General features: G+C 44.1%; 2 protein-coding genes across 3 annotated transcripts in view; one reads left to right on the forward strand and one right to left on the reverse strand.

Annotated features, from left to right (window-relative positions):
* Positions 1-1,611, reverse strand: part of MAPKAP1 (MAPK associated protein 1) — a 93,007-nt gene extending 91,396 nt beyond the window's left edge. The window contains exon 1 of the mRNA XM_051636218.1: positions 1,529-1,611. The gene's annotated coding sequence lies outside the window, so the exon portion shown is untranslated. The remainder of the gene's footprint in view (positions 1-1,528) is intronic.
* A 1,403-nt stretch (positions 1,612-3,014) lies between these two features.
* The window catches only part of PBX3 (PBX homeobox 3), a 104,687-nt gene continuing 80,745 nt past the window's right edge, over positions 3,015-26,956 (forward strand). For both annotated transcript variants that reach the window (XM_051636220.1, XM_051636221.1), the window contains exons 1-2: positions 3,015-4,154; positions 5,050-5,123. In XM_051636220.1, the coding sequence (XP_051492180.1) occupies positions 3,958-4,154; positions 5,050-5,123 (271 nt within the window). In that variant the 5' untranslated portion in view covers positions 3,015-3,957. The remainder of the gene's footprint in view (positions 4,155-5,049; positions 5,124-26,956) is intronic.

A 26,956-nucleotide genomic window follows, 5' to 3' on the forward strand; every position in this document is an offset into this window, starting at 1 on the left:
AGGCACCCTCATACATGATGCAGGATCACACCCACAGACCAGAGACCAACAGAACCATGCCCTGCAGCACCATGCCCTGTGTGCTGCCAGCACCACTCCTGGCTGCTTCCACAGCCTGCCCCTGGCAGGAGCTAGCACGGAAGAACTGGAGAAAGCCCGAGCTCTTCCTCCCCAGCAAGTGCCACTCATCTATCCCTGAATACAAGTGTCAAACTGAGCTGCCACATGGGGATGCAACTTCCAACCTGTTTATTTGCTGACCCACTTGTTAATAAATATATATAGTCGTGCTCACAACTTAAGAGGGCTGGGAAAATGTGTGCTACAAATGGATGACACAGGCTGTTCTTTAAAGCAGCTTCACCTGCTGAGGCCTTTGCTGATCAAAAGGGAAAACAGCATGATCAGTGGTTAGACATTTGTTATTTGTTGCAGCTGGATGAAACAGTTAAACCAATAACCAGATGATGAAAGGGTGTAACAAGAAAGGTCTGAAACACAACTGAGATAAAAATGTACTAAACTGGTTCTAATTCACCACTTCAGTTATTTCTGTACAAGTCCATAAGTAGACAATTATCTCAATTTTTTTAATCTAACCCAAAAAAGTATCTGTGAACAGATTTGCTCTGAATTTGAAAAAATAACTGCGGGAATTTAATTACCAATCTTGCACCTACTTGATAATGCCCTGAAACCTAAATGATATAGAAGGTCCTCAGAAAATCAAAGCTTGGCTCTAGCATTTCTCATTTAAGCAATCAGTAAACTTCCACTGCCACTGAAATCAGCTCGTTGTTTCATCTCCCAAGTGCCCCTTCTCACTCCCTCACTGATACTCCTGGGCGAGGACACCAGCCCTGGTCTGGTCCCCAGGCCCTGCACGCGGGAACAACCAACCCAGGGACACACGTCGGTGTGACCACGCTCAGCGCGCTCACCCTGTGAGCGCCCAGCAGCGGCAGCAGCCCCCTGCGGGCTGGAGAAGCGGCCAGAGACCAGGCTACCCGGTCAGTGAGGGGGTGACAAGGCAGCACCGCGGCCGGGGAGCCCCTGGGCACGCGGAGCCCCCGGCCCCTCCTGACCCACCTCCCCCGGCCCAGCTGCGGGGCTTTGCCCACCGGCCCCTCACCAGCTCTGCGCTCGGCTCCGCAGGGACCGGCTCCCCAGAGGGACGCTGCTCCCGCCCGGCTCCTGGCGAGAGGCGGAGGCCGGAGCTCCCGCTGCCCGCCGAGGCCGGGGCAGCCTCGGTCCATTTCTCTTCGGGACCATCCCGCAGCACCGCACAGCCTCACGCTACGCTGCGACACAGCGCCGGGCTCCGCCGAGCCACCACAGGCTGCTACGTGAGGAAACAAAGGAGGGGTGGCAGCACGGGACGCCGCTGCCCGGTCAGCCCGCGGGACGCCCCGGCAGAGTCGCCGGCCCCGCTGCCGGCGGCCCCGAGCGGGCACCCCGAGCGGGCACCCCGGGCCGCCCCGCCGCGACACCCCCCGCCGCGCCGGGGCCCCGCGCCCCCCGCACTTACAGGCTCGGCCGCCGCGCCGGGCGCCCCGCCGCCAGCCGGGGCCGCCGCTTCCGGGCCGGGAGCGCTGGGCCGCGCGCGACCCGGAAACACCGCCCCCGGAAGTGACGTCCTGCGGCGCGGCGGGGGCAGAAAATAACCGGGACCAGCTCCCGCCGGGCGGTGACGGGGCCTGGGCCGGGGAGCACCGGGCCCTGTCCCTTTTGCTTCGGTGCCGCCCTCAGCGGGCGGACGCGAACCGATCTGTGAATGGTCGCTGGTTGCAGGTGTTTTCCGAGCAGCGTTCGTGGTGAAGCTGGGTTAAGTTACACGTTCGCTCAGACCAGAAAATGGTACAGTAGTCAAGATGGAAGATAATTAGGATTTTAATTAATCTGCTAATTGCTTGTAGGGACAGCGGCAGCGTGGCTCTGCTGGCGCGGGTCCCGCCCGTGTCACCGCGGCTGAGGAGCCGGAGGAAGGCGGGGAGCTCTGCGCTAGCCGGGCTGAGCGGGACCTGCCGGCCAGACACCCGTGACGTGTCGGGGTGAGGATGAGCTCTGAGCTCGCACACGACTCCTTCCAGCGGGAACCGTCCAGCAGACACAGGACACGATACATGAAATGTCACTAATTGCCACGGGGGCTGTTTGTCGACCTGCTACAGGTGGCTTCCCCTTCCTTGTGAGGTCTGGGTAACACCTTTGTTACTACAGAAAGTGGGTCCGAACTGAAGGAACTTCCTCCATATATTGGCGTGGGGCAGTCTGGGGGTGGCAGTGACCTACAGAGAACCCCTCACGGAATGAAACCGTAACTGTACTTGATATGCCTGTTTTTTCCCTTCATGGTTTTGGCAGACTGCCTCTATGCAGAAGGAGTTACAATAAATCCTGCCTCCCGAAGCAGCGCCCCAAAAGCCACAGACCCCTGCAGGCCCTCGCCCCGTGACAAGGCATGGCCGCACCGCCCGTGCCCGGCTCCCGGTTGCCAGCTCTGCCGCTGCCGCCCCCCGGCCTGCCCGGCCCGGGCTGCTCCCGAGGCGCTCCCGACCGGAACGCGCGGCCTGCCGGTTCCCACGGCAACGGGGGCGGGCCCGCGCCTCCCGCCCCGGCCACGTGACCGTTCGAACAGCCCAATCAGAAGTTGCTCAGCCGGGAGAGCGGGGCCTGCGCGCGGGCAGGCGGCCGCGGCCCCGCCCCGCGCCCGCCGATTGGCCAGGGCAGCCGCCGGCGCCCGCCCCCGCGTGCGGCGATTGGCCGCCGCGCCCGCCGGTCTCGGCCGAGCCCGCCCCCCGGGAGCGCCGCCACCGCTCGGCCCGGCGGGAGGGGACCCCGCGGAGCCGGGCCCGTCGGGCGGGCGGCCCGGGCGGGGCGGGCCCGGGCGGGGCGGGGGGCGGGCGGCGCGGGGCGGGGCGCGGGGCGGGGCGCGGCGTCCCGCGGGAGGGGCGGGGCGGGGCGCGGGGCGGGGCGCGGCGGCTCCGCGTCCCTCTCGCGCGCGGCCGCCGAGCTCCGCACAGGGTGACGCGTCGCGGTGAGTGAGTGGCGCTGGCAGGCTGTCAATCCCGCCGGGCGGCCATCAAACACCCCAAAACACACACGGGCGCCGGGCGGCGGGGCCCATAAATTCCGGCGGGCCGATATTTTTGCACATTGCTTTGCAGAGAGTGTGTAATTAATTTTTTTACAGTTCTTTCCCCGTTATTTCCGCTCTTTTCTTTGCACAAGTTCAAACTTTTGATTGCCGCCGTGTCACCCCCGCGCACTGACTGGGGATCATTTGTTATTTTTGGGGGGAGGGCGATTAATTTTTTTTTTCCCTCTGTGATTGTGTTTTCTTGGCTTTTTTATGTTGCAGTTTGGGGGCGGGGGTGTTCGCCGGGTTTGTTGTGGGGTTTTGCTGTTGCCACCCTCCTAACTTCAGGATTTGAAAGCGAGTTTTTTTTATTTCGTGTTTTGTTGTTTGGGTTGGTTTTTTTTTTAATAAAATTTTGCCTTTTTGCAAAGAAGATTTTTGGACAAGTGGGGAAAGACATAAAAAAGCAACAATAAAAATAAAAAAGGAAAAAAAAAACACCAAACCTCTGGAGGAAGATTGTACCAGGACAACTGCACAGAAACCTTATCAACTCATTTATCCCAGCCACAGATATGATGATGATGAAGGAAGATTGTAACTAAAGACGAGAGTGATTTACTGCGCTGGGAAAGAGAAGAGAGTGGAGTAAACAGCTGAGATCCGGTCAAAACACAAATACTGATTTTTTTGTTGTTGTCGTTGTTTTGTTTGGCTTTTTTTTCCCCTGGGTTTTTTGTTGTTTTGGGGGTGTGTGTGCACGAGCGGAGCCGGGAGCCCGGCGTCCCGGCGCGGAGCCTGCCCGGCCCCGGCCCCGGCGGAGCCCGCCCGGCGCTCCCCGCGCTCCGCCCGCCCCGCAGCGCGGCCCGGCCGGCGGCATGGACGATCAGTCCCGGATGCTGCAGACTCTGGCCGGCGTCAACCTGGCCGGGCACTCGGTGCAGGGGGGCATGGCCCTGCCTCCTCCCCACGGACACGACGGGGCAGACGGCGACGGCAGGAAGCAGGACATCGGCGACATCCTCCATCAGATCATGACCATCACTGACCAAAGCCTGGATGAGGCACAAGCAAAGTTGGTTTCATCTAATTAAACCTTTTTTTTTTTTTTCCTTTTTTTTTTTTTCCCCCTTTTTTTTTTTTTTCTAGTATGTGTGTGTGTGGTTTTTCTTTCTCTCCTTCCTGCGCCTATGCCGAGAGCCCGAGTCTCACAATTTGAGCAACTTCTTGGCCCCGTAGGAGAAATTGCAAGCAGCCAAGGCAGAGCCAAACTTGCTATTTAATGATTTATTTAAAAAATAGATATATAATAAATATTTAAGTCTGCGACGGTTCTGCCAGCACCCCGGTGCGCGGAAGGCTGAGGCTCATCCCCTCCCGCTCCCGCTGGCCGGCCCGGCGGGCACCGGCCTCGGAGCCGCTCCCTGCCGTCCGGCGGGCAGTTCCGCGCTCTCCCTCGGAGCGCAACTTTGCCCCTTTCCTTTCTTTTCTGGTCCCCTTGCCCCCCCAAATTAGTAAACCTGATAAGGTATTGCTACAGAGGGGACGAGAGGGAACCAAACCGAACAAACCTTGGCTGTTTTAAATCACAGTAAATAAAAACAATGTTAACTCCGCACCACCTTCCCCCTCCCACCCCCTCAATCTCCTTAATAAATCAGTTATAATATCGCAGGACGGATGGTACCGGGGACAAGCGGGGGGGGGGGGTTGATTTATACCCCTGGGTCGGGCGGCATTTGCACAAAGATAGAATTCGATGTACAAGTCAGAGGGGATGAGGGAAAGAGAGCCCCGGCTCCCAGCCCCGCTCTCCCGCTCCTTCCCCGCCAGCCCCGCGGCCCCAGCGCTCCGGGGCTGCCGGGCAGGGAGGGAGGAGCGGGGCGCCGAGGAGCCGGGATTCCTCTCAGGGAAGGCGCCATGTTGCTGAAACACCGTGTCTAACCGCTTGTCCCTCTGCTCTCTTTCAGGAAACACGCACTGAACTGCCACAGAATGAAACCCGCCTTGTTCAGTGTCCTCTGCGAGATCAAGGAGAAAACAGGTAAGGGCCGCCCGCGCCGCCGCCGCAGCCATCTTGAGCCCTCCCTTCCTTCCCGCCGCCGCCGCCGCCTCCGGCTCCCTCTCGCCGCCGAGACCGGGCGGGCGGGTTTCGGCGGCCGCGCTGCCCGGGGAGGGCCCGGCCGAGCTGAGGGGCCCGCCAGCCCGTCCCGCCCGGCGGCTGCGGGCTCGGGGTGGTTCGCTGTGAAATGGCGCGGTGGAGCATCCCCCGCCGCTCTGCTCGCGGCTCCCGCTGCCCCGCGGCCAGCCCGGCTGCTGGGTCTTTTCCCTTCAGGACACTTGGCAAAATACTTGTCAGAGCTTGTTTTACCTCACATCATTTTGGGGCTTTTTTTTTTTTTGCCCAGGATGCGTAGCAGGCAGCGGGAAAGATAAACTTCGCGCGGGTGCGCGCTGCCCGGCTTTGGGGGAGCAGATCTGCACCCCTCTAGAGCAGGGGACGGAGGCTCCAGGGACACCCGAGGAATGCCAAGGGGTGGGTGCTTTGACCCCAGGTTTGCCAGCAGCACAGCGAAGCCGGAGTTGCTCTAGTGCGAGGATGTTTTAAATTACCAAGAATTTTAATCACAGAAGTATAATTTTTTTTTCTACGTTGATACAACACTAATAAATTCAGCTTTTTTTTCAGAGGCATTTTAGGGGATTTTTTTCTTAGTTTTTTCATATAACTGAATTTAAAGAGAATTATTTTTAGAAGAAAATTTGCATAGCATTGTGCTTTGCGTCATAAGAACACTTATTATGATCTGGCTTTAAAAATAAATACATGCATTGGCTGGGTTTTTAGCTATATTTGATACCCAAGCCCATTCCCCTTAATTGCACACTGAAAAAATAAAGTATATAGGCAAACACAACAAATGTGAAATCATTGCAAATAGCAGCTGAGAAGCGGGAAAGTGCAGAGTTCTCAGTAAATTATGGTGCTTTATGTCCAAGGGTTTCTTTGCTACTGGGGATCCACTTCAGTTTCTGCTGACAGCTGAGCACTAGGGTATTGACTGTGCTGTGAATATTAAGATTGATTCTGCTTTATATTGCATTATATTACCCAGGATAAGGGGATGATCCCCTTCTGCCCTCCCACCCCACCTACCTACGTTTTGCCTCCATCAGCTCCTAACCCCTTTCTGTCCTTTGGCTTGTGTTTGTTTTCTGCCTGTCCCTAAACTTTCTGCCTGTCCTGCTCCTGTCCAGCCCAGCAGCCTGCCCTTGGCGTCCAGACATTTTGCAGCAGGCAGATTTCAATTAAGGAGGCAGGCGCAGGTCCTGCGATCACTTTATTTGCAGAGGGCTTAGCCTCAGTGTTTTGAAAGGAAAGTGTAGTCAGCCACATGTCAGAGGTGAGCTGCGAAGAAAAGCCCGAGTCCTTTCAGCAGTGGGATTACAGGCAGAGGGTGTTTCGTCAGGCCACCTCGTCTTGGAGGTGAGAGGGAACCTGACACGAGATGCAGCGGTCTGAAATGTCTTGGGGTGTTTCAGTGATAACCTGTAAATTGGGATCCTGCCTTTTTTGCTGCAAGTAGTCAAGCCAAGTTTGCAAGTTTTCTCTTTTGTGAAAACGTTGAGAACCAACAAAGAGTGAAGGCGTCCGTCTGCCCAAAAGCAAGATCCTGCCAGCCCGGCAGCGCAGGAGGGACAGGATTAATATACTGGGTGATTGATGGAGATGAATCCACCCCCCACCAAAAACTGCTCTTGGAGCGGGACCTTCACTCAGGGTCTCCCAGTTGAGACACAATGTCTGTGTAGGCTTTACTGTCTGTGCTAAAGCTAAGAAAACGTGAAAATAAATCCGAGCATATTTTCTGTAAGCTGTTTTCATAGGAAATGGCTCAAACAACTCTGAATTGGAAGGGTGAAGAGTCTGAGATGCAGGAAAGGAGACTGGTCCCTCCCTCTGCCTGGTGCTCTGCATTGTCTTGTGGTCTGAGTGCTTAAATGGGTCATGCGCCGATGTTTTAATTCTTTTTAATCAGAACAAAAGTTTTCCTTGGTGTTGGCAGCGGGAATCGCCGTATGGCTTTATCGTTACCTTTTGGCATGAGGGGGACGAGGGGTGAGAAGGGAGAGTGTAGCCTATACATAAAGTGTAATTGCAGTCATGTCTGTTCTGAAATAAGTGATGCAATATTTAAGTCATTTTTATATTGAATTATGTATTTTTTTTATATTTTAGTCATTTTCAGTGCAGGTGGTGAAGACTTGATGAGACTGGTTGTGAGAGAACACGTAGAGGAATCCTCAGTTTAGGCAGAGCGGGTCTATCCCTTTCCCCCAAGGGTTAATGAATGCATCACATTTTTTAAAGCCTCTGTCTCACTTAGGATCAGTAGCTAAATATTTTTGGATTTTTTCCCTGTGAGGTATTTACTATGTACAAAGCAAATCACTGAGCTTACTGAATTTAGCATGAAATTTCTTTTTTTTTTAACATTTTAACATTTTTAAAAGTGCTGCATAATACATTTAAGAGCTTTACAGATATTAATAGATATGTGCATTCTTAGAGGCAACCACAAGGTAGCATGGTTTTCATAAAGAAACTGCCACTGATTTCTTTAATTAGTTCACAGAAAAATGATAACCAAAGTTCCACTGAAGTTCCTCTAATCAAACATGAAGACAGGCAAGTGAGAGTCTGTTGACTCTGTTTTGTTGTGTTTTACCAGTTCCCGAGGTGTCTCTGGGAAGTGTTGGAGTTGCATTCCTCCTGCCTGCTCACATCTGTTGCATACCTGTGTAGCAGCCTGGCTCCTCATGCGCTACCAGGAGGAATCAAAAACTGATTTGCAACCTCTTTTTTTTTTTAAGTAGCTCTTTTTTTACTGACTAAAAGTCCTTCAGATTTGTAATTGGATTAAGCCTACTTTAGGATGTTGCTATACCTGAGGTACTGGTCATTTTCTTGGAGATAGAAATAAAAATAAATTAATTCTCAGTCCTAAAAATGGTTAGGGAATTGCAGTTATTTCCCAGTGGAATGATGTATTATTAACACCTGGCTTGTGTTGATAGCTGATTCTGATTTTTTTTCTATAAAAATAATTTGTACAGATAGGAACACACCTTTATAGACATGTCTGACTGCGTGTGCATCTGTGCAGACACATATACGTTTGTTTAATTATTTCTATAGCCCAACTGAAACAATGATAGCTGCCAACCAAACCCTAATTTACTGTCAACACAAACCCTAAATAGCATTCATTTACTAGTAAAGCCTAATGGCATACATGATGGTTTGCCAGATTTGTGGCCTTTGTGAGGCTTATAAGCAGGACTGACTTGGGAAGATCATAAAACTTAATGAACTTCTCGACTGCAGGAGGTGTCCGCAGGGGAAGAGAAAGGCCTGCTTGGCTGGTTGGGCTGGTTGAACTATTTTTTATGTCTAAAGAGAGGGGAGGAAAATGTGCGTTAAGACCATTCTCCCCTTGTGTAGAATTTTTTTTCAAATAATGAAAAATAAAAATAAAAGGCATGAAATCCAGACAAATAGTGACATTAACCACAGGGTTAATTTCTTGCTGTTCCCCATGTAAGCTAAACCCCTTATTTTTATTGCTACAACTGTAAATAGCCCTATGATGCCATTCCAATGATTAAAGGGCTGTATTGTGCCCTTACATGCTGCAAAACTCCTTATTGATGAAAATGGGACTCTTTTAGGAACGCCCCTTGTCAGTATGCTGCAAAATCTGCACAGCGCCTGTTAGGTAACTGTTGGAGAGGGACTTGCCTTTTGCCTTGGCTGCTGGTGGAATTTGAGCAGGTTAACCCCTTTCTTTGTGGTTATTTAAAAATCCAGTTGCAGGACTCTTCTCCTGCATTACACACATTTCAACTTTGCCGTGTTTGTAAACTATCATTTAGTGCCAACAATTTTCAATAATGTATAATATAATGCAATCCTGGCATTCCTGTCTGAACATTAAAGGCTCCCAATGGAAAACGAAATTGCACTGATAGCACATATATATGTGTGTGTGTATGTATGTGCATACGCATGTTAGCTGTTTTACAAGTATCAGCTGTGAAGTTATTGTTATTTATTTTAGCTATTTAGAATATTTCTGTGCAGTCCTGGTGGTTTTTTTCCAAGCTGCTAAATACATATTTTATTTACCCTCCTACATAAGGAAGTAAGATTGTGTATTTATGTGCATACATCTTTTCTTCAGTTTAAATTATTTGGCTTTTGTTTCCTTTCTCATCCTTCAGAATTCAAGAATTTTCACTGAACCATTGGTCATACTTTTGAATGGTATTTTTTTTTAATTGTCAGCAAATGTATTACAAATGATGATGTGCAGTAGAATGTTAGGTCATTTACACTGTCCTTATGGCAATGACATGGCTTTTCCACTACTAGAAAAAAAGAAATTGAATAAAGTATCTTGATTATCATTTAATCATCTGTTTCAAACACATTCATTATCAGAATTCTCTCTCTTTGGTGAATTTCTGACACGGCACTTCTCTGGTTAAGAAAACAGGCGGCCTTGGTGATTATTTTCATTAGCGAAATCCGTGTTACTTTGTCTTACAGAACCTGTAACTGCACCGTCCCTTCAGACCTTGCCATTGATAGTGCTCCTTGCTGTGTTTAAATAACAATCTTCACGTTGATTACCAGGGTCTGGGTTTCCAGATCTTCCCCTCACCCCCTGTAGAGGATAAATTTGGACCTACTTGTCAATACTAATTTAAGTAGGAGCAGGGATTTATTTTATTTTATAGCTATTTTTCACATCCTTCATTTTATTTTTGAGTTTGATACATTCGCTTGCTTATCTGAAAATACTGAATTATATGAGTTAGTGTGGTGTATTTTAGGATGCTTGTAGTAAGTTAAGGAATATTTGCATTCAGTGAATTCATGTAGTGAATGCAAAATAGGCCTTTTTTTTTTTTTTTCAAGGTTTAACACATTTATCAAGGTCTATTCCTGCAGCTTTCAATGAAAAAGTTGTATGATATGGATATTATGCTGTCTTTTTTCAATTTAAATTTTGATTTGTGTGAAACATTAATATAATGATATTTGCAGTCTACCGTAGACAAATATAAGCAGAATTAGACATACTAAATTGTTACAAATGTAACACAATGTTTAAATACATATGAAGACTATATTAATAATTACATAGCAGAGTGTGAGAGAGCCCTGTTTGTGCCTGTCCTCAGTTTTTAATGCATCTGATGGCTCGGTGGGTGTTTTCAGGAGTAGCAGGAATGAACAGGGAACCTGTGTGCCCATGAGTCCCAGCCAGCGGAGCCGTGAGTGGAGTTTTCCCGTATCACTGGTGGAATTAGATGTAGCTGTTTGTATTCTGTGCATTGACACCCTGAGAAGAATGCTTTGTTTGTTTTCTCAGCAGTCATGTTTAATGCTATTCGCTTATCAAGGTGATCAGCATGGTTCAGATAACACATGCCTGACACAGCCTGCCTTTTTTCACCATCATGTTGACCTTTTGTCACATTTGCTTTTCTCTGGTAGGCAATTCATGTCTTTAAGTATGAATGGAGTAAATAATTCACATCAATATTTAATATAAATTATTAAAGTTTCTGTCAGCTCTTATAGTTCATGCTTTTATAAAGTTGCAGTAGTTCATCAGCCAAACAGATGAATTGTGCTTCTCAGCTGGACATTAGAGCTCCTCCATAATGTTGTCTTTACAGTGGAAGTAAACAGGGAATTAAATACAAAAGGAAATGAAGCCTAGTACTTCAGCTCTCTATATTTTTCATTCTTTAGGAAAGCTCAAAGTACTAGATAAATATCCATTGTAATTTATTTTGTTATTCCCATACTTTTTTTTTTCCTCTTCATGTTGCAAACAGAAATGTAGAGAACCCCTCTGACCCTGGCATTTTCTTCTGCTCTTTGTTATTAGCCTTCTGCTAGTGCTGCAGCCCCCCTCTTGGCTTCAGGGTGGCTGTACTAGTGTTGGGGTTGCTTTGGATTTTTTTTTCTCTTAATGTTCTTTTTCTGTTTTTAAGATTGATGGGGAGCATTAAGATGATGAAGTTTCAGGGTTTTTTAGCCCTTGTTTTTAAATTATAGTTTATATTTTGCAGAGTGACCTGTGATGGAAAGTACATTCTGAAAATGTACTTTTAAAATTCTTATTAAAGAAGAAATGGTCTGATGTCAGACTGTAACAGCTGTAACGTGTTGCTTCAGGAATTGGGTAAAGATAGCACGTTTTGCATGAAAGCATAGAGTAAAAATCATTATGCACTTATTTTAATTTCATGCTATTTTAGGTATTTTACTTTAAATTCTTTTGTTAATGATCAGTTTGATGCATGTTGCACAGTCATGCAAACTTGTAACAATACATGAATCACTGGATATCATGCGTCTTACAAATCAATCACTTGGAAAGGGGGGTGGGTTTGTATCATGTGTTTACAGGTCAAAACCTTTTGCTATACTTAAGTCATGCATAAACATCTAAAGCTAATCTCTCATTCCTCATTGTCCAGCAGGTGGCTTTTTTGTATATTATTTAATTTTTAATTATTTATTGTAAGTGGAAAATGGAATTTAGTAATATTATCCTGATGGCATTTCTTAGAAGAACAATGGCTTTTCAGTATATGGTATATGATAGGGTCAGTGAAAGCATCTAGAGACCTTCAAGTGTACAGTCTAAATTAAGATTCTAAACAGGCATTACAGATGCTGGTAACTTTGGCAATTATCATTTTGTTTGGTGAACAGTAGTAAAACAGTGTGCGGTAAAAGTGTTTAGAGAGAGAGGATAAATAAATTGAACAGTTTTGCAATGCAAAGTGGTTTGTGGTGTTTTTGAGGATTTCTTGGCTCTTGCTTAACTGCTATTGTGAAGCCTGGAGCAGATTTTCCCATTGCTAATGCCCTAGAAGTATTAATTCACTTTGATATGCTAATTAGAGGGCATTATGCAAGAAATGAGATTAAGTGGCAGCATGAAGCCATTTGCCTGTCAGTAAATTGAGAGCTTTAGCATCAGGAGGAGCTTTGTTTTTTCTGAGTTTCTCTTGGTTTTGCATATAAATAAAATTGATTGAAAGGTCTAGAGAAGCTTCTAGAACATTGGTGGTTCTTTTTCTCCTTCTATGATTATTTAAACTTCATGTTAAAGCCTTTCTCTGAATATTAATTGATCTAATGGGAGATACTGAACATGAAGAATTTCATTGTATTCTCAGTTACTGTATCTTAACAAAAGGAAAGTATTAGAATTCTTTGTGTCATCTGATTTTTGTGGTATTATTTCAGATATATCTTACAGCTTTCTCATGTAACCTCTCTGACTGCTCCTGTGCTGAGACCTGTGTCTGTGTGGAGGTATTTTTGCCAGTTCGGCTGGTTTTGGGATTGGGATAATGAGGGCCCGACCAGCTCAAGTCAAATGGTCTGCTCGGACTCCTGGCCGACGGGCCTTGGACATTCATCACCCCCACTCACTCACGGCATTTCCCATCATTTCTTATGTAAATCACACGTATCTTTTCCTTCATTTAGGAAGGAAGGGTTGTAATATTGACCATAGATTTTGTTCAACTGCCAGAAACTGTGTTAAAGTAACATTAAGGGATTGACTTACAGCTATAAGAGCGAGGAAATTTGGAGTTAATAGTTAAACTCTGCCCTTAACTCAACTCATTGAACCTATTTATTAGAGCATATATGATACGTAAGATCACTGTGCTGAGGCCTCGGCAGTATTAGGACGCTCCAGGATGACTCAAAGACGAGAGTTTCTGATTGAGTTCAGATTTTCCTGGTGTGATTTTTTTGTGTGTGCATGTGGTTTTTATTTAGCCTTGGAGTTGCTTTACTACAGTTCTGTGGTTAGGTTTCTTTTTATAATACTGTTTAAAAAAATAACAGAGAAGTAATTCTGGAATTGAAAAAAAAATTACCAAAAAATAAAACCCAAACAAAACCAACCCAAGCCTCTCTAGTCCTCTTTGCTTGAGTGCCTGCAGAATGTTTGCTGTTTGTGTGCCCATCTCCTCCACAGATCGTTGTCGCAAAGTCAATCAGGGGAGCAGTGCTGGAGTGACAGTGCTTGTTATGAGCCCCGATAGTTACTTAAAAGAAAGGAAAAAGGATAAAAAAATGCCCCAGAGCTCTATGCGGGGGCTGTTCATGCTCCGTGCACATGCTCTCCCTGATCCTGGCAGCTGAAGTCTATCAGTGTTGGGAAATTTTTAACATGAACACGTAAGACACAAACCACCGCGGTTTCCCCGCAGCCACAGGGGGTTTCATGTCAGCGCAGGACAACGGCCGCCTGCGCGCGGGTCCCTGCCCGCCCTGCTGCCCCCGGCACCCAGGGGCTGCCAGCCCTCTCCATCCACCCTCCCTGCTCCTCACCAACAAAGAGGCCCTAGTGCAGTTCTCGTTTAAAGCAATAGGCCCTGGTTGTCCTTAGTCCCCATGAGCTTCTGAACCGGTTGGCCCAAAGAATCCGAACAGGAATTTATAACCCAAAAACTTGAGTTATGATAGTGAACTGTTTTGGTAGTGGGAAGAACAAGACGACACTGAAAACTGCAAAATCGTTATTTTCACAGAAAGCGAAGGAAAGCCTCTCTGGTCTCCAGCTACTAAATTTGAGTTTCAAATTCTCGAACAAAAGAACTAAATAATGAAAATGTTCTATGGCCAACCCTAAGTTTCTCAGTACCGGCAGACCCCGATGTGTTGTTTTGGGATCTGAGGGGGCTGGAGAGGAGAGCCTGACATTTCTGGGTTTGACTCCTGATGCTGCTATTGACTTAAGAAAAAACCTTCCTCCCACCCAGGTGAGGAGAGGTGTGGTGACCTCATGGGAGCAAACACAGGGATCAGCTGCTGCTTCGCAGGAGTGAATGCAAGAGCTCACTTTCCCATCTTTAAAATGGGAATATTATTGATCTTTTTTTTTTTTTTTTTTTTAAAGATTGTGTGAATTTAGTGCAATATGTTGAAAAGGAATAATTTTATCAAGTCTTTGGTATAATTAAAAATTGTTACATAAGAATTAATCTATTAGCACTGTTTACAGTATCCACTTTATTCCAGGCGCAGTGAGCCTAAGTGGAGTCTTGCCTCCTGCAGATGAAGAGATTATGGTTTCCTTAGACTTCTGCTTTTCCTGGCTTTAATTAGGAATGTTTGTTTTTTAATTCATGGTTAGACCTTTGGCAAAAGGCTATCAGGGTTTTCTGACTGTGTGGTTAGTTTGTTTAGTGCAGAAAGAGACTGCTCGCCATAGATGGGGATCGCTGCCTTTCTTCTGCAATAGCTGTTCACAGGCAGGATGGCACACTTGAAAGGGTAGTTAAAGCATGCTTTCATATATTTGTTGATTAAAGAAGGAAGTGTGCTTTTAGTGAGGTTTGTAATTACAGAACACCCAAATGTTTGCTTATTTTCTTTCATGTGAGATCCTGGAAGCATGATTAACTGTCACTAGTAAGAACAAGTTACAGTAGATTGTGCAATGATTATTATTTTACTTCAAGGATCTATTTATTACCATTTTTGAACAAATTATACTAACATGAAAAGTTGTGGAAATGATTGTGCACTAGATAAGGTGATACATTACAGGAGTGGTTGGGTTTATGGAGCTTTATGTCGAGGTTTTCGCAGAAATTATAGCACAGCCCTGTCACTATAAAACCTGGTGATACACTTGGTAATAACATGCAGTGGAAGTATTTTTAGGATTTCACTTGTTATTCAAATAGAGTGGGAACTATTGGTTTTTCTACCTCATATTTCTTTCCTTTGTTGCCCTGGGTGAAGAGGGAAGAAGGGAAAGAAAACAGGAGGATGGCAGAGCAGGTGCCTGGGAGTGTGTGGCAGCCCTGCTGGGTCCTGCTGGTGCCACCAGCTCCAGCTCCACAGAGCTGCCAGGGTTCCGGCACTGCTGGCTGCTCACTGGGACAGCAGTGGACATTTTGCCTTCCCTACACAGCTGAGGATTCTTTTTGTGAATTATTTCTTACTTCCTCTCCACTTGTTAGGGCAGTGATGTGATATCGATACAGAGCTTGGGAACTTATTGACTTGTTGGTTCTTGACCTTTTGACTGTGACCAAGTATAGAAATTGAATGTCTGAAAATTAAATGATAGACTCTATATACATAAATTCTTGGATGTCAGTGTATTACATGAACTAATTTTGGTTTACCTAAATTTATGGCATTTTGTGTTCAATAAAAGAAATATTTCTTCCTTTCAATATACTGAGAGTCTAATAATATCGTAGTTGCTAGCACTAAACAAATCAATTTCCTTTTACTGACTGATTATCATAACAGCTGCTGTTTAATCACAGTGATTGTTATGTAACTTTTAAATCTCTAATATTTTGGAGAGGAACAAGCAGCATCACCTTGCATAATGATGTGATGTCATTGATGTCACTGGTGCTGCCCCGTATTGGCTGCGCTTCATGGGGCTCCAGACTAGAGTTCCCATTTAGTTCAGTAATATTCAATAGGCTATGAGCACTTACTGAGCAAGCTGGCGACTTGAAAGGAAACCTGAAATGACACATGGTCTGCAGCCTGTTTCCCCTGAAACAAACAATTGACATTTCTTTTTCTGCCCTAAAAACGTAGCACGGTGGGGCCTGATGAAGATGCTGTGCCCCGGCCCCCAACGTCTGATGAAATTAGCTCCTTGCTCTGCACGTGCAGAGGGAGAGTGGTGATCCCAGCTCTGTGGCTGGGAGCAAGACTGGGGCCTCCAAAACGGGGCGACGGAGCTGGGAATTTGTTCTCTCCGAGCGCCGCAATAAAGCTGTGGTCAGCACTAATGTCAATATTTGTACAACAACCATGTTCTACAGACTCCAATTTAATGGTAAAAATCTGCCCTGAACGCCTGGGTAAATATATGCTGAAGAACAGAAGCCTATTCACTGAAGAAACAATTGACTTTAGCTTCTTTGTTGTTAAAGTGGCCCCCAGTGATCCGCTGCGAGGACCAGATAGCGGCGAGCGCGGCTGCCGGCGGCTCCCGGGCCGTGCCCGGTGTTCCGAGGGCGCCGGGAGGGTCGGGGCACTGGGAGCCTCCGCCGCCCGCTCCGCACCGCGCACGGTGAGGGGAACTTGTCAATGGAAGAAAAAGAACTGTAATCGCACATTTACATATGCTCCTAATTGTTGATTTGGGGATTTTCTATGAATATAGCTTCACAAAACAGATGCTGTTTAAGAAAAGGGGGAACATAATTTTGTGGGCAATGAATTAAGTGTTTTTGTGGCCCTCTCATCCGTAGCTAGGAGCAGTTTGTGGACCGCGTCTGTGAACGCCGCTCATAATTGTTTTTCACACATAAGTTATGCAAATGAGCTTTTATGGCAACTGGCATAACAATTAGCATCCTCCAGCAATATTTTAGCAGGTTAATTGCAAAATTTCTAAATTGTACATCTGACTTGTTAATTAGGCATGACAGAGGTGGTAAAATAGTTATCTTCAGGCAGTGGCAGCCAGGAGCTGCTTGAAATGCAAAGAGCAACGATTGATTGGATTTGAGGGTTACAATTGTGGGAGCACTGCTGTTGTCAAGTGCCGCTGAGCAGCTCTGCTCCATCGGCTGCCTCAGAGCAAGAACCACGTTGTTGCTGAGAGGATGCTGCCATTTACAAATCTGCTTTATTTAACTCTGAAACTCTCCAAACCCTGGCTGTGGGAAGCGCCCAGCTCCTGCCTCTTCCTCCATCTCGGGCCCACATGAAGGGGCAAATCATGGACCTGAAATTGTAATTTTGTTTTTATTTACAAATATGTCTGAAAGTTTTGTGGCTGTCATGGATTAGCAAATACTTTTTTTTTTAGCCCTAGCAAAAATGCCATTACCTGTCCCCACGCATCTGCTTCGAATTCTGCCTTACTTTCCTTAAATTGCAACCTTTGCTGCCCAGTATTTTAATATGATGTTGATTACATTTTACAAGCTTTACTTACTCAGCTTATTTCTCTTAAATCCTTGCTTTCAGATCTCTTTGTCTGTCCTATAATATTAATCGTATTAAAATACAAAAACCCCATAATATTTGCAATAATCCCTTTTTAGGCTCTCAGAGGTATGTCTGAATGATGAAAAAAAGATTGTAATGTGAAAGTCTTCATACTGGTAATGTGTTCAAAACATTTTTCCACCAGTGCAGTAAAAGACAACAATGTATTCCAGCAGATACAGACTGTTTGAATCCTCCTAACACAGTTTTCCATGCCAGTACGTTCTAAATACATTTTACTCTCTTGTGACTGCTGATTTGGGTATAAATTTCAGATTTCTGGGCTATTTTAATATTTAATATGTTAAAGGGTGATAACAAACAGAAAAAAAAGCGCCACTGAACAAGTACCTTTGGGAGACAGAGAAGTCATCCAGCATGCCTGGGAGCTTTGTCTGGCTGTACCATTTGTCTTTAGTTTGCTGGTGGACTGTGTCTTTTGTGGCTTAAATAAAGTCAATCAAATTTTAGTAGATATGTAGTACCTCTAAGCAAAAAGAAAATCAGCTTAAGCACATGTGAAATTTCATGTCCTCTTTTTTCTCTATATGCATTCTCTTGATTTAACCACATGGTTTTAAAAATTGGGATGTTTTATTTTCATTTAAAAAGTAAATGTTCCTGCATGCATAACTGTTACAATATTTTACATTTTCTTGTGACATGTGTATATGGAGTAAGTGCCATTTATGATATGTTGTCATCAATAATTTTGTCACAGAGAATAAAAGCCTTTAAACTCATCCACCCACTGGAACGTTTTATCATATTTATTTTAAGAGATATGAAATTAGCAGAACAATTGAGCTCTTTGTATGTGGGAGATGCAAATGTAACTGAATATTTACCTTTAATGAAGGGCAGCATAAATATCTCAGTATCAATAAATTATATGCAGTAGCAGAATATTCCATAGACAACAAATAGTTCCTTTTTTCCCTTAGATTCCTGAACCACATTATATTTTAGGGTAGTTTAATTTACAATCCACAGTGAAATTAAATGTCATTTAACTTTTTGAAACGATCTGTTGCAATTGGCAAATACTGTTTTTTGACTAGAAGTAAACCAGGTTTCCAAATCATTGCATTCACTGATTAAGTGCTCACTTACTGTATTCAACAGTTTAAGGAAGAGTTTACTACAGTAATGCTCCTGTAGATAATATTTGTAATGGAGTAACCATTTTAATGAGGTTCATCAAGAGAGATTTCAGCAGGGAACATTTCAGGTGTGTTATGGCTTTTGTCTTGTCACGATGCATGTCTGTGGAACATCAGAGAAGTTACAGAGCAGCCCTCGTCTCATTTCAGACAATGAGAAACTGGGTAATCGGTGTGAGCAGGGAGAGGCAGTGCCAGAGAGCATTGTGTGTGCTTGTGTTCTAGCAAGCCTGGTAAGTAAATATACTCCACAGTTTAAATGTACATCACATTTTAACTGTCCTAATATTGATCATCCTATGGAGGAATTATATTGGAGTCTACTAGTTATTAGTGTAAAGAGGGTCAGATGCAGAGACTGGTACAAAGCAAGTGCTCTCATGGTAATGACGCTGCTATTTATAGATCCCCATTTCATTAGTTGCAGAGTTTCAGGGAAGAGATTTTCTCTAGGGGAAATGGATACTTGAAGTTCATTTTCTTCCTGATGCACATTAAGGCAGAAACGTGAACAACCTTCAGTGTAGGACATGCAATTACAAGATTTTGTTTGAGCATTTTCCCTCAATATCCCTGTAGTTGTATGTAACGCAGACATAGAACTGCTAACTGGTGTTCCAGCCAAGCCACGTTTAGCCAAATGCCTTCCACAATCTTTTTGTCATGAGAAGGATTTTTTTTCCCCTGAAGGAATTTTATTTTTAAAAGGTGCCACACCAGTAAACTGAGTAGTATTAAAATGTTTTGCTTTACAAAACTAACACATCTGGATCACCTGACCTGCAGCAGTCTCACCTCAGCTGTCAGGCACTACGCTGCTTTTGCTCACAGTACCTGAGAAGTACCATCTCAGTTAATCAAAACAGGACTGTGTTCTCTCATATTTACCAATAAAAATGTAGATTTCTTTGAGAATCTGAAAACTCGATTGTTTGAACATACTTAGTTTCCTCCTGCAAAACTCAGATAATCAAAGCATAATTTTGGTGTGCCTCTATTTCTAGTGCTTTCCTTCTTGGAATTCTTGACATCTTGAGTTATTTTTTTTTCCTTTAAGAGAATATTTACTTAGTTAGTATTCACTTAATTTGAACTGACTGTTTAATGTTTTCTGGGAGGGTATTTATGGTATTTTCTTTGCCATATTTGCATTCCAGAAATTAAGTCCCCATGCCATTATTCGGCAAGCCTTTCATACATTAGAATGATGAATTGAAAGCAGAAATGGGAAAAAGACTGCAATGCAATGAAAATTTAATCAGCGTCTTCTGCTGCTTTAATAAGGCAAATAATTCTTATTGGCCGCTGCGTTAAGGTTTCTAATATTTAATTCATAACAAACCTTGCATTATTCTGCAGCAGCATCGACAGCTCCACTTTGCTGCCTGCCAACAGGCAACCATAAAAACTTAAAAGCAGATGTAAATGTCTAAAACACAGAGAATGATTGGGTCTAAAGCGGTCAGAAAAAATCAACAATATTGCCAGAGAGTTTGATAAATCTTTACACACACTTTAGCAATGCACAAATGGTATTAATTAAACTCATCAAGTGCATTGTTTTTAAGGATCTGAGGTAACTTTTTTGAAATGTGCTGGTTTTTTAGTTCCTGCAGGCCCCCAAACAAAAACTGATGCCACGCCAGCAGTGCAAGGGTGCTTACCACTATTCAGCTTGAATTATTATTGTAATTCTGGAAGACTTAGTTAATTTTCATATTTAGGGTATCTGTTATATTGCAATGGTAAAATTGTTGTCATTTGTCTCATGTGTGCTTCTAGTGCTGAAATTAACCAAAAGAACAAGAGCTCGTCCTCCCAGTGCTGCTGCAGCTCTGTCCTTCCAGCAGCAACGTTAAGTGACTAAAAAATACTGTGCTAGGAAGAGCATCTGTGAGTGTTTAAATCTGGTCCTGAAGCCTTTCTGATCCTGGGAAGGCTATTTGGAAAGTGACGGCGCAATCCTCTGCACTGCATTTTGCACCAGAGATGTAAAAAGCGGTGGCGGGAGCAGGCGGTGGCTCGCGGGCCGTGGCAGCGATGGCAGCCTGCCAAGGCTAGGTGCAAGCTCTTGTTACAGAGAAGGGTTGCGCCTGTTCTCATTTCTTCTTGAAATGGCTTAATTGGTGTCAGCACCCCAGGGATAAAGGCCTCTAACACTGAAATCCACACGATTCACCCTGTCTCTGCTCAGTGTAGGGAAACTGGTAACAACTGGTGGTGAATGAGGAGTGAACGGTGCTGTAACAATACTCGATGATGTTTGGGATGACAGAAATTAATACGCACTTGCTTGAAGAAAGCAATGATTAATGGCAGTGAGCAAGGGAATGCTGTCCCTCCTTTAACTCCACTTTGATGGGGATTGAAAAGCAAAAGGCTGTTTTCATTCTCTCTCGAAAGCAGAGGTCACCCAGAGTACATTACAGCAATTTTTCCTCTCTGTTTTTTATTTCATAAATATTATGATAAGCATAGATTAGATAGATTTTTTTTCATGGAGGCTTAAAAGGATATTTTATGTCTGTTTGCTGTTTGTGCCCAACAAAGGAATCGGATTTCTTCTGTTTACATGTTAGATCATTTTACTTTGTGGTGGAATAATTAGTATAATTGAGAATTTTAAAAGCTCACCATCATGTTAGTTTTTCTCAGGTTTTTACAGATGGAATTTCATGGTCTTCATTCCCAAAGTGCTGACAGGTCAGAATGAAGCAAGGAGTGTTGCCGAGAAAAGAAAAAAAAAAAAATAATTCCAAGATTCCTCATTGAATTTTTGAGGTAAATATATTTTGCAAGATCCTTGCACTTGTCAGTGGCTTTCTAAGCCATTTGATAAAGAATCTTTATTCTACAAGAAGACTGAAATAGCACAACAGCGCTTTGGATAATGAATTCTTCATCTAAGCAGAACTTTAAAACAAAGTACAATGTTGGCATTTTTTTCTTTGAGTGAGAAGGCTGATACATCTTTGGGATCCGACAGGAAGACATAAATTAATAGAGTTCTGGAGATCAGTTTCTCATTAATAATCCATTTTGTCATGGTGCTTGGCATTGTCAGCCTAGTAGCTGGTTCATATTTTGCTAAAGGATAAAAGCACATGATGTCTTAAGGCACAACATAAGGAGACAGAGTTTATAATCTTTTGGAAAAACTATCTCTGAAAAAATAAGATTGTTTTGCAGGAAATAAATGTCTATTTCTAGTTTTGTGAATTTTTAATCTTCATACAGGTTTTTTAATGTATACAGTTGCAGAAATAGAAGTTTCAGTTGAAAGAGGTTGTTTCCAACAGACATTGCTTTGCCTTGGTCCTCTGCTCTCTTTTGGGTTTTCCTACTTTAGAAATTGCAGTGGATCCCAGACCTTTAATGCTGCCTTTTTATAATCTCTGTCAGATCATGTCCAGTTTAAAAGACATACTTGAAAAAAAAAAGATAGTTCCTCTTTTGAATGGGTAACCAGAAAACCTTTGTTTCATTTGCACATTCCCATTAACGTGGGACATACCTGACAGACCAAAGTATATTTCCCCAGTATTTTCAAAATGGAAAAGGTTGCTTTTTCATGAGTACCATGACATAAATTGGAGTAATTTACCCTTTTGAAGTCTTAAATTTGGTATCTTATGTGTCTTAAGGTAGTGGCAGCCTGGCCAACAGTATAAGCACTTAAAAAGTTTTCAGCTTGTGCTGTCATTCCAAGTAAGGAAGAATGGAGATCTGATTTAGTTGCATGCCCTTTATTTTATACACTGAAGAGTGATATAATGCAGAGCTCTTCAGGAACTTGGGGTGCATTTGGGAAGGATAAAGGGGAGGAAAAAAAGATTACACTAGCCCAGATAGCTTAGTTGTAAGGTTTAACTGGGCTCAAACATACATAATTTACTCAAAGGTGGATGGCCTACTAAAAAAGGCATAGAGGCACTGAGGGAGATGTTCCAGGCAGATGGCTGGAGGAAGGTAGTTGTAGTCAGGTTGTAGTCCGGTTGTAGTCAGGTTGTAGTTGGGGTTACCGAAAAGGAAGCCCAGTGTGCCAGGAGAACACTAGTGAGCAGAAGTGGCCCATGGCTGAGCATCTTGGAGCAGGATGGGATGCTGTGGCACACTGGTCCCTGTGTTGTCTGGCAGAGCCGTGATGCGGGAAGACAGTCCCCGACTCGCTCCAAGAGGAGCTGCAGCCGGGAAGTGTGGAGCGCAGAGCATCCCTGGGCAGGTCCCACCACCTGCGGGTTGCAGGGGAGAGGCACGTGCCAGGGTCCTATGTGATTTACATATAAACATATCACTTCATTTTGGTGATCTCTTGACCTCCACAAGCTTCATATTAAGGAATGAGCAGAGCAGATGAAACCGTTGGTGCATCTTCCCCTCAGGCTGGCGGGCGGGTGGAGCGGAGCTGCCGTCTGGCCTGGCTGGGGCTGGCAGCAGCGTTTGACACTTGCCACAGTTGAAGCGTGGCATTTACTTCATCAGCAGGAATATAGAACCGTTTACAGCTTGCTTTTTGCCTGAAAACAGGGAAGGTTTGAATTATGAAGATTTAGAACATGCTTCCTTACACGGAGTTGCAAAGGACATTTGTCTCAGCACATTGTAGTGAAATTTTAAAGAGCAGGTTTTGACAGGAGACATTTTGCTGACACAGAATATTTTGTTCACTTCTGACTCTCAAATAAGTGCTACTTCTGTCATAATGATTGATTTATATTCGTTTTAGACCGTACATTTTACATCCTCTCTTTCAGTGCTTATGGCTATGCAGCTTCAGAATAGCAGTTTTAGAACTGTCATGACCATGGCATCACATTTCACATTTCACTGATTAAAAAAAATTGGTTGTAATGGGTTGTAGGTATTTTGTGGTGTGGTGTATTTAGAATAAAATGCTAATTTTTATCACATCTTGGAAAAAGAAAATTTAAAAATGAAGATTTCTATTAAAAAGTTGGTACAGAGTGGTAATTTAAATTATTTCTTATAACGGAACCTTGAATGGCCCGATGACCTGCAGAATGCTGTTCTCATGGCTCTTATTTTAAGTGCTGTGAAATTAAATCCTGAGCACTCCTCCGATCTGTGGAGGTTTGTTGTGAGCTGCTGGCACCAGGGAAGCACTGGGCTCCTCCTGGGTCTGGATCTGGCCCTTTGTCACCACAGAAAACCTCAGCTTGGGCTGGTGGTTGCTCTGCTTATGTTAACTCAGTTTCTACCCTTCACATGCCAGACCAGTCTCAGCACATTTCAATAACTAAATACTTCAGGAAAAAAAAACAGCGAAGCCTTCCTTCACTCTTAAGTTTTGTTTGAAACATATTCTCCAGGTAGCAGAATCATTCCCTTAGAGCAGAACCAATGTCTGCGGCAGAGGAAGGTGGGTTGTGTGCAGGTGTTCCTCAGTGCACAAAGAGGCTCTTGTCTCCTCTGCTGTCCAAGTCCAGAGACCATCAGCAGCTGCAGTGGTGGCTTTTAGCTTTTGGTGGCACAGCTGGTGGCACAGCCTTGATTTCTCCATTAGTCCCTGGGAAACGGCCTCTGCCGGTTCTTGTCTTTGTAGGCACTGGGACAGGGGAGGCACCATGCTTGTGTGCTCATCTGATTTGTCAGTGGTGGTGCAGTCTGTGGAAAATGAGAGGACTCCAGTGTTTTCAGCAAAAGGAACAAAGTTGTTCGTAGGTGGCACTCTCAGTGTAACCATCTGAATAACTGAAATTACAGAGTTAATCGGGGCTGGGGCTGCTGCAGGGAGAAGCTCAGCAGCAGGGCAAGGCTGAAGCCAGAGCTAATTCCCCATGTCCAGGGTTTTGCCCATCGGGATGTCAGAGTGGACAAGACCACTCTGGCAGGGCTGGACCTCGCGGCAGCGCCCAGCGCGGGCTGGGGCTGCACACCTGCACCTGCCAAGGCCACCTGTTAGTGCTGCCATTTCTGGACAGGGCTGTGGTGTTCTCCTTCAGCATCAATGCTCATGAATGTCTTATAATGGAGTTACAGTGCTTGTCCTTTCCGTCTTTAAAAAATACCCGTTAGAACATAGGTCTGAGCACAGATGTGAAGGAAAATTACTTTGGTCAGAGAGAGCTGGTTCTCTGAGCCCTTCTTTGGCCACAAGAGATGATGCTTTGTCCTCTTGAGCTGCTGAGGAACAGACACTATGGAAGGGTCAGATTTGGCTGCCTTTGGCTTTGCTGCACATATATGTAGAGAGATGTGTAATTCTTAGAGAATGGAGAAACTAATATTTGAGCAAAGCTTCAGGAAAAAAGGGCTTCCAAGATGTTACAGATTTTGGAAATATTTGACAATGTTAGCAACATCAACTACTGACAAAAAAAACCCCTTCTCTCCAGAAAATCTTTCACAGTTGTGCCAAGAAAAGCAGCTTCAATGGAACATTTTCATAAACTATCATCAGTTATGCAGCAGCAGCTTCACAAATCAGAAATGATATCTTCAGGCACTGCTGTCAAGTGTTATTCAAATAATACCAGCCTCACATTTGAATAACAGCAGACATTTTGAATTAATTAATCAGATGAGATAGTCTAGGCCTTTTCTCATTAGTCTCTGGGTCAGGCATGGGAAGATATATGTGTTGGTGATGATATACTTGTCTTTAATCGTGATTTATGAAGATTTAAGATTGTGTGTGATTTGTCAAAGGTTCTGGGAAAAGGCTGGTGCATATTTCATTACCTAATCTGAGATTGATTCTGTGATGCTGAGAGATATAACCCCATTGTTGGGGGATGTGGGAAGCGCAGGTAGACACGGCATCCCAGGGTTTTACTGGCTTATCTTTGCAACTGTCAAACAATGCTGTAAACTTTTACTGCCAGCAGTTAACAATTCTTGCTTTAATTATAGGCAAATTCTTCATTCTGTCCAAAGCAGAAGCTACAGTAGTTATTTAGCTAAAAAGCATAACAGACCTTATAGCTATGACCCAGTGTAAATCATGGACAAAGTTGGCAAATTTCATGGCTTGGTCATGGTGAAAATATAAAATTTCATGGTTTGTCACAGATTAATAGAAAAATCCTATTAAAACTGTGCAAATAACAGAACAAGTTAGATGGAGATCCTTATATGGCACCTTCCTACTCACAGGATTTATTTTAGGTTGGAATTGCTGCTCACAACACTAGGCCCTCTGCATGCTTTTCTTTGCTGCACTGTTTTCTATTTAGTTTAATTAGTATTTGTTGTTTGGTTTTGACTGAATAATTATTGTGCAATTGTTTTGAAGCATTATTTACATAAGAAAGCATGTGTGACATTGCTTCTGCAGTGGAAAGAGCCTTGAAAATGAAATATTTGAATGCAAATTGTGTATTTAAAAAATAATATTAAGTGCTATCTGTAGTAATTCATCAGTGATCAGGACTTTCTGTACTGGAGCAAGGTCTGGCAATTCCTGCTGCAGAGGAGAAGACCCTGTGGCTGCCCCCTAGTCTCCAGGTTCACACTATTCTCTTCTGCTGTTTTGATTGTGTCCAGAATTTCCATTAGTGACAGGGAGTTTAGGTCTAGGCCAAGGTACTTGAAATGTACTGAGCTCTTCCTCTTGATCCTCTTCTAGAGGGAGTAGTTTGTTGCGGAAGTGACCAATTTAAGAAGAAAATGGCAGTTTTTCTACATTGGAATATTAATAAAAAAGAATCAAAGCCTCAGAATAAGGACTTCCAAGACCTTAATCACAACAGTGATCACTAATAGCAGTAAAATCTCTGTATCTGAAGTTTTTTTAAGTATTTAACTTAGTTAAAAAATGAGTTTGTGCTATTTTCATATGAGACTTTCCTTCACAAATGTAAGGTCTAGAAATGCATTTTTAGGGGAAAGGTACAATTGTTCAAATAATCACATGATTCTGAAATCTCAGTCTTTCTAGGAGGCAAAATGATGAGTCTTGGGAAAAAGGAAAAATGCCTCAACGTGAGAAATAAGTTCATGATTCCCATTAAAGAGAAATTCCTCACTGAGCATTGTTTATATCAAGTTTCACAATTAACTGTTCTCAGGTCACTTCAGGAACTTCATCTGCTCTCTAACCAACTGCCACGTACAGGTAGTAATTAAAAGAACAGCTAATCACAGTGTAGATGGTAATTTTTCTTTTTCCCCATCATGGATAGTCATAAAATATAGAAGGAAAAGAACACATTTGATTTGGATTATTGATTAGTGTTTTGCTAATAAGAAATTAATTGCATCGACCACTGCCATGCTGTAGCTTTGCTTTCCCCTGCACTGCTTTGCAGCTCCAGGCAGAGAGCCCAGGCTGGGCCCGTGCCGTCAGTGTGTGCCTCTGGAGAAGGATGCTTAACCCTATTAGCCAGCTCATTTCTCTCTTTTTGTGTAGAGGTCAACTTTTTTGTTTGTTTGTTTTCCTAAGTCAAGTTTCACAGCTTTCATTTTAAAAGTAAACAAATTGCACCAACTTCTAACCATGTTATAACACACATACATTCTGTTCGCAGATGGGAACCTGTGTCAGGTGAGGTGGTGGTGTAGGGATCAATATTGTGCATAAACTCCTGTAAATATTTGTGTTAATACAAGTTACACAGACACAACTGAGTTACCAGATTCCTGGGATACATGGACCTGCAG

The sequence above is a fragment of the Apus apus genome, chromosome 19 (assembly GCF_020740795.1).
Source record: "Apus apus isolate bApuApu2 chromosome 19, bApuApu2.pri.cur, whole genome shotgun sequence".
NCBI classification, from domain to species: Eukaryota; Metazoa; Chordata; class Aves; order Apodiformes; family Apodidae; genus Apus; species Apus apus.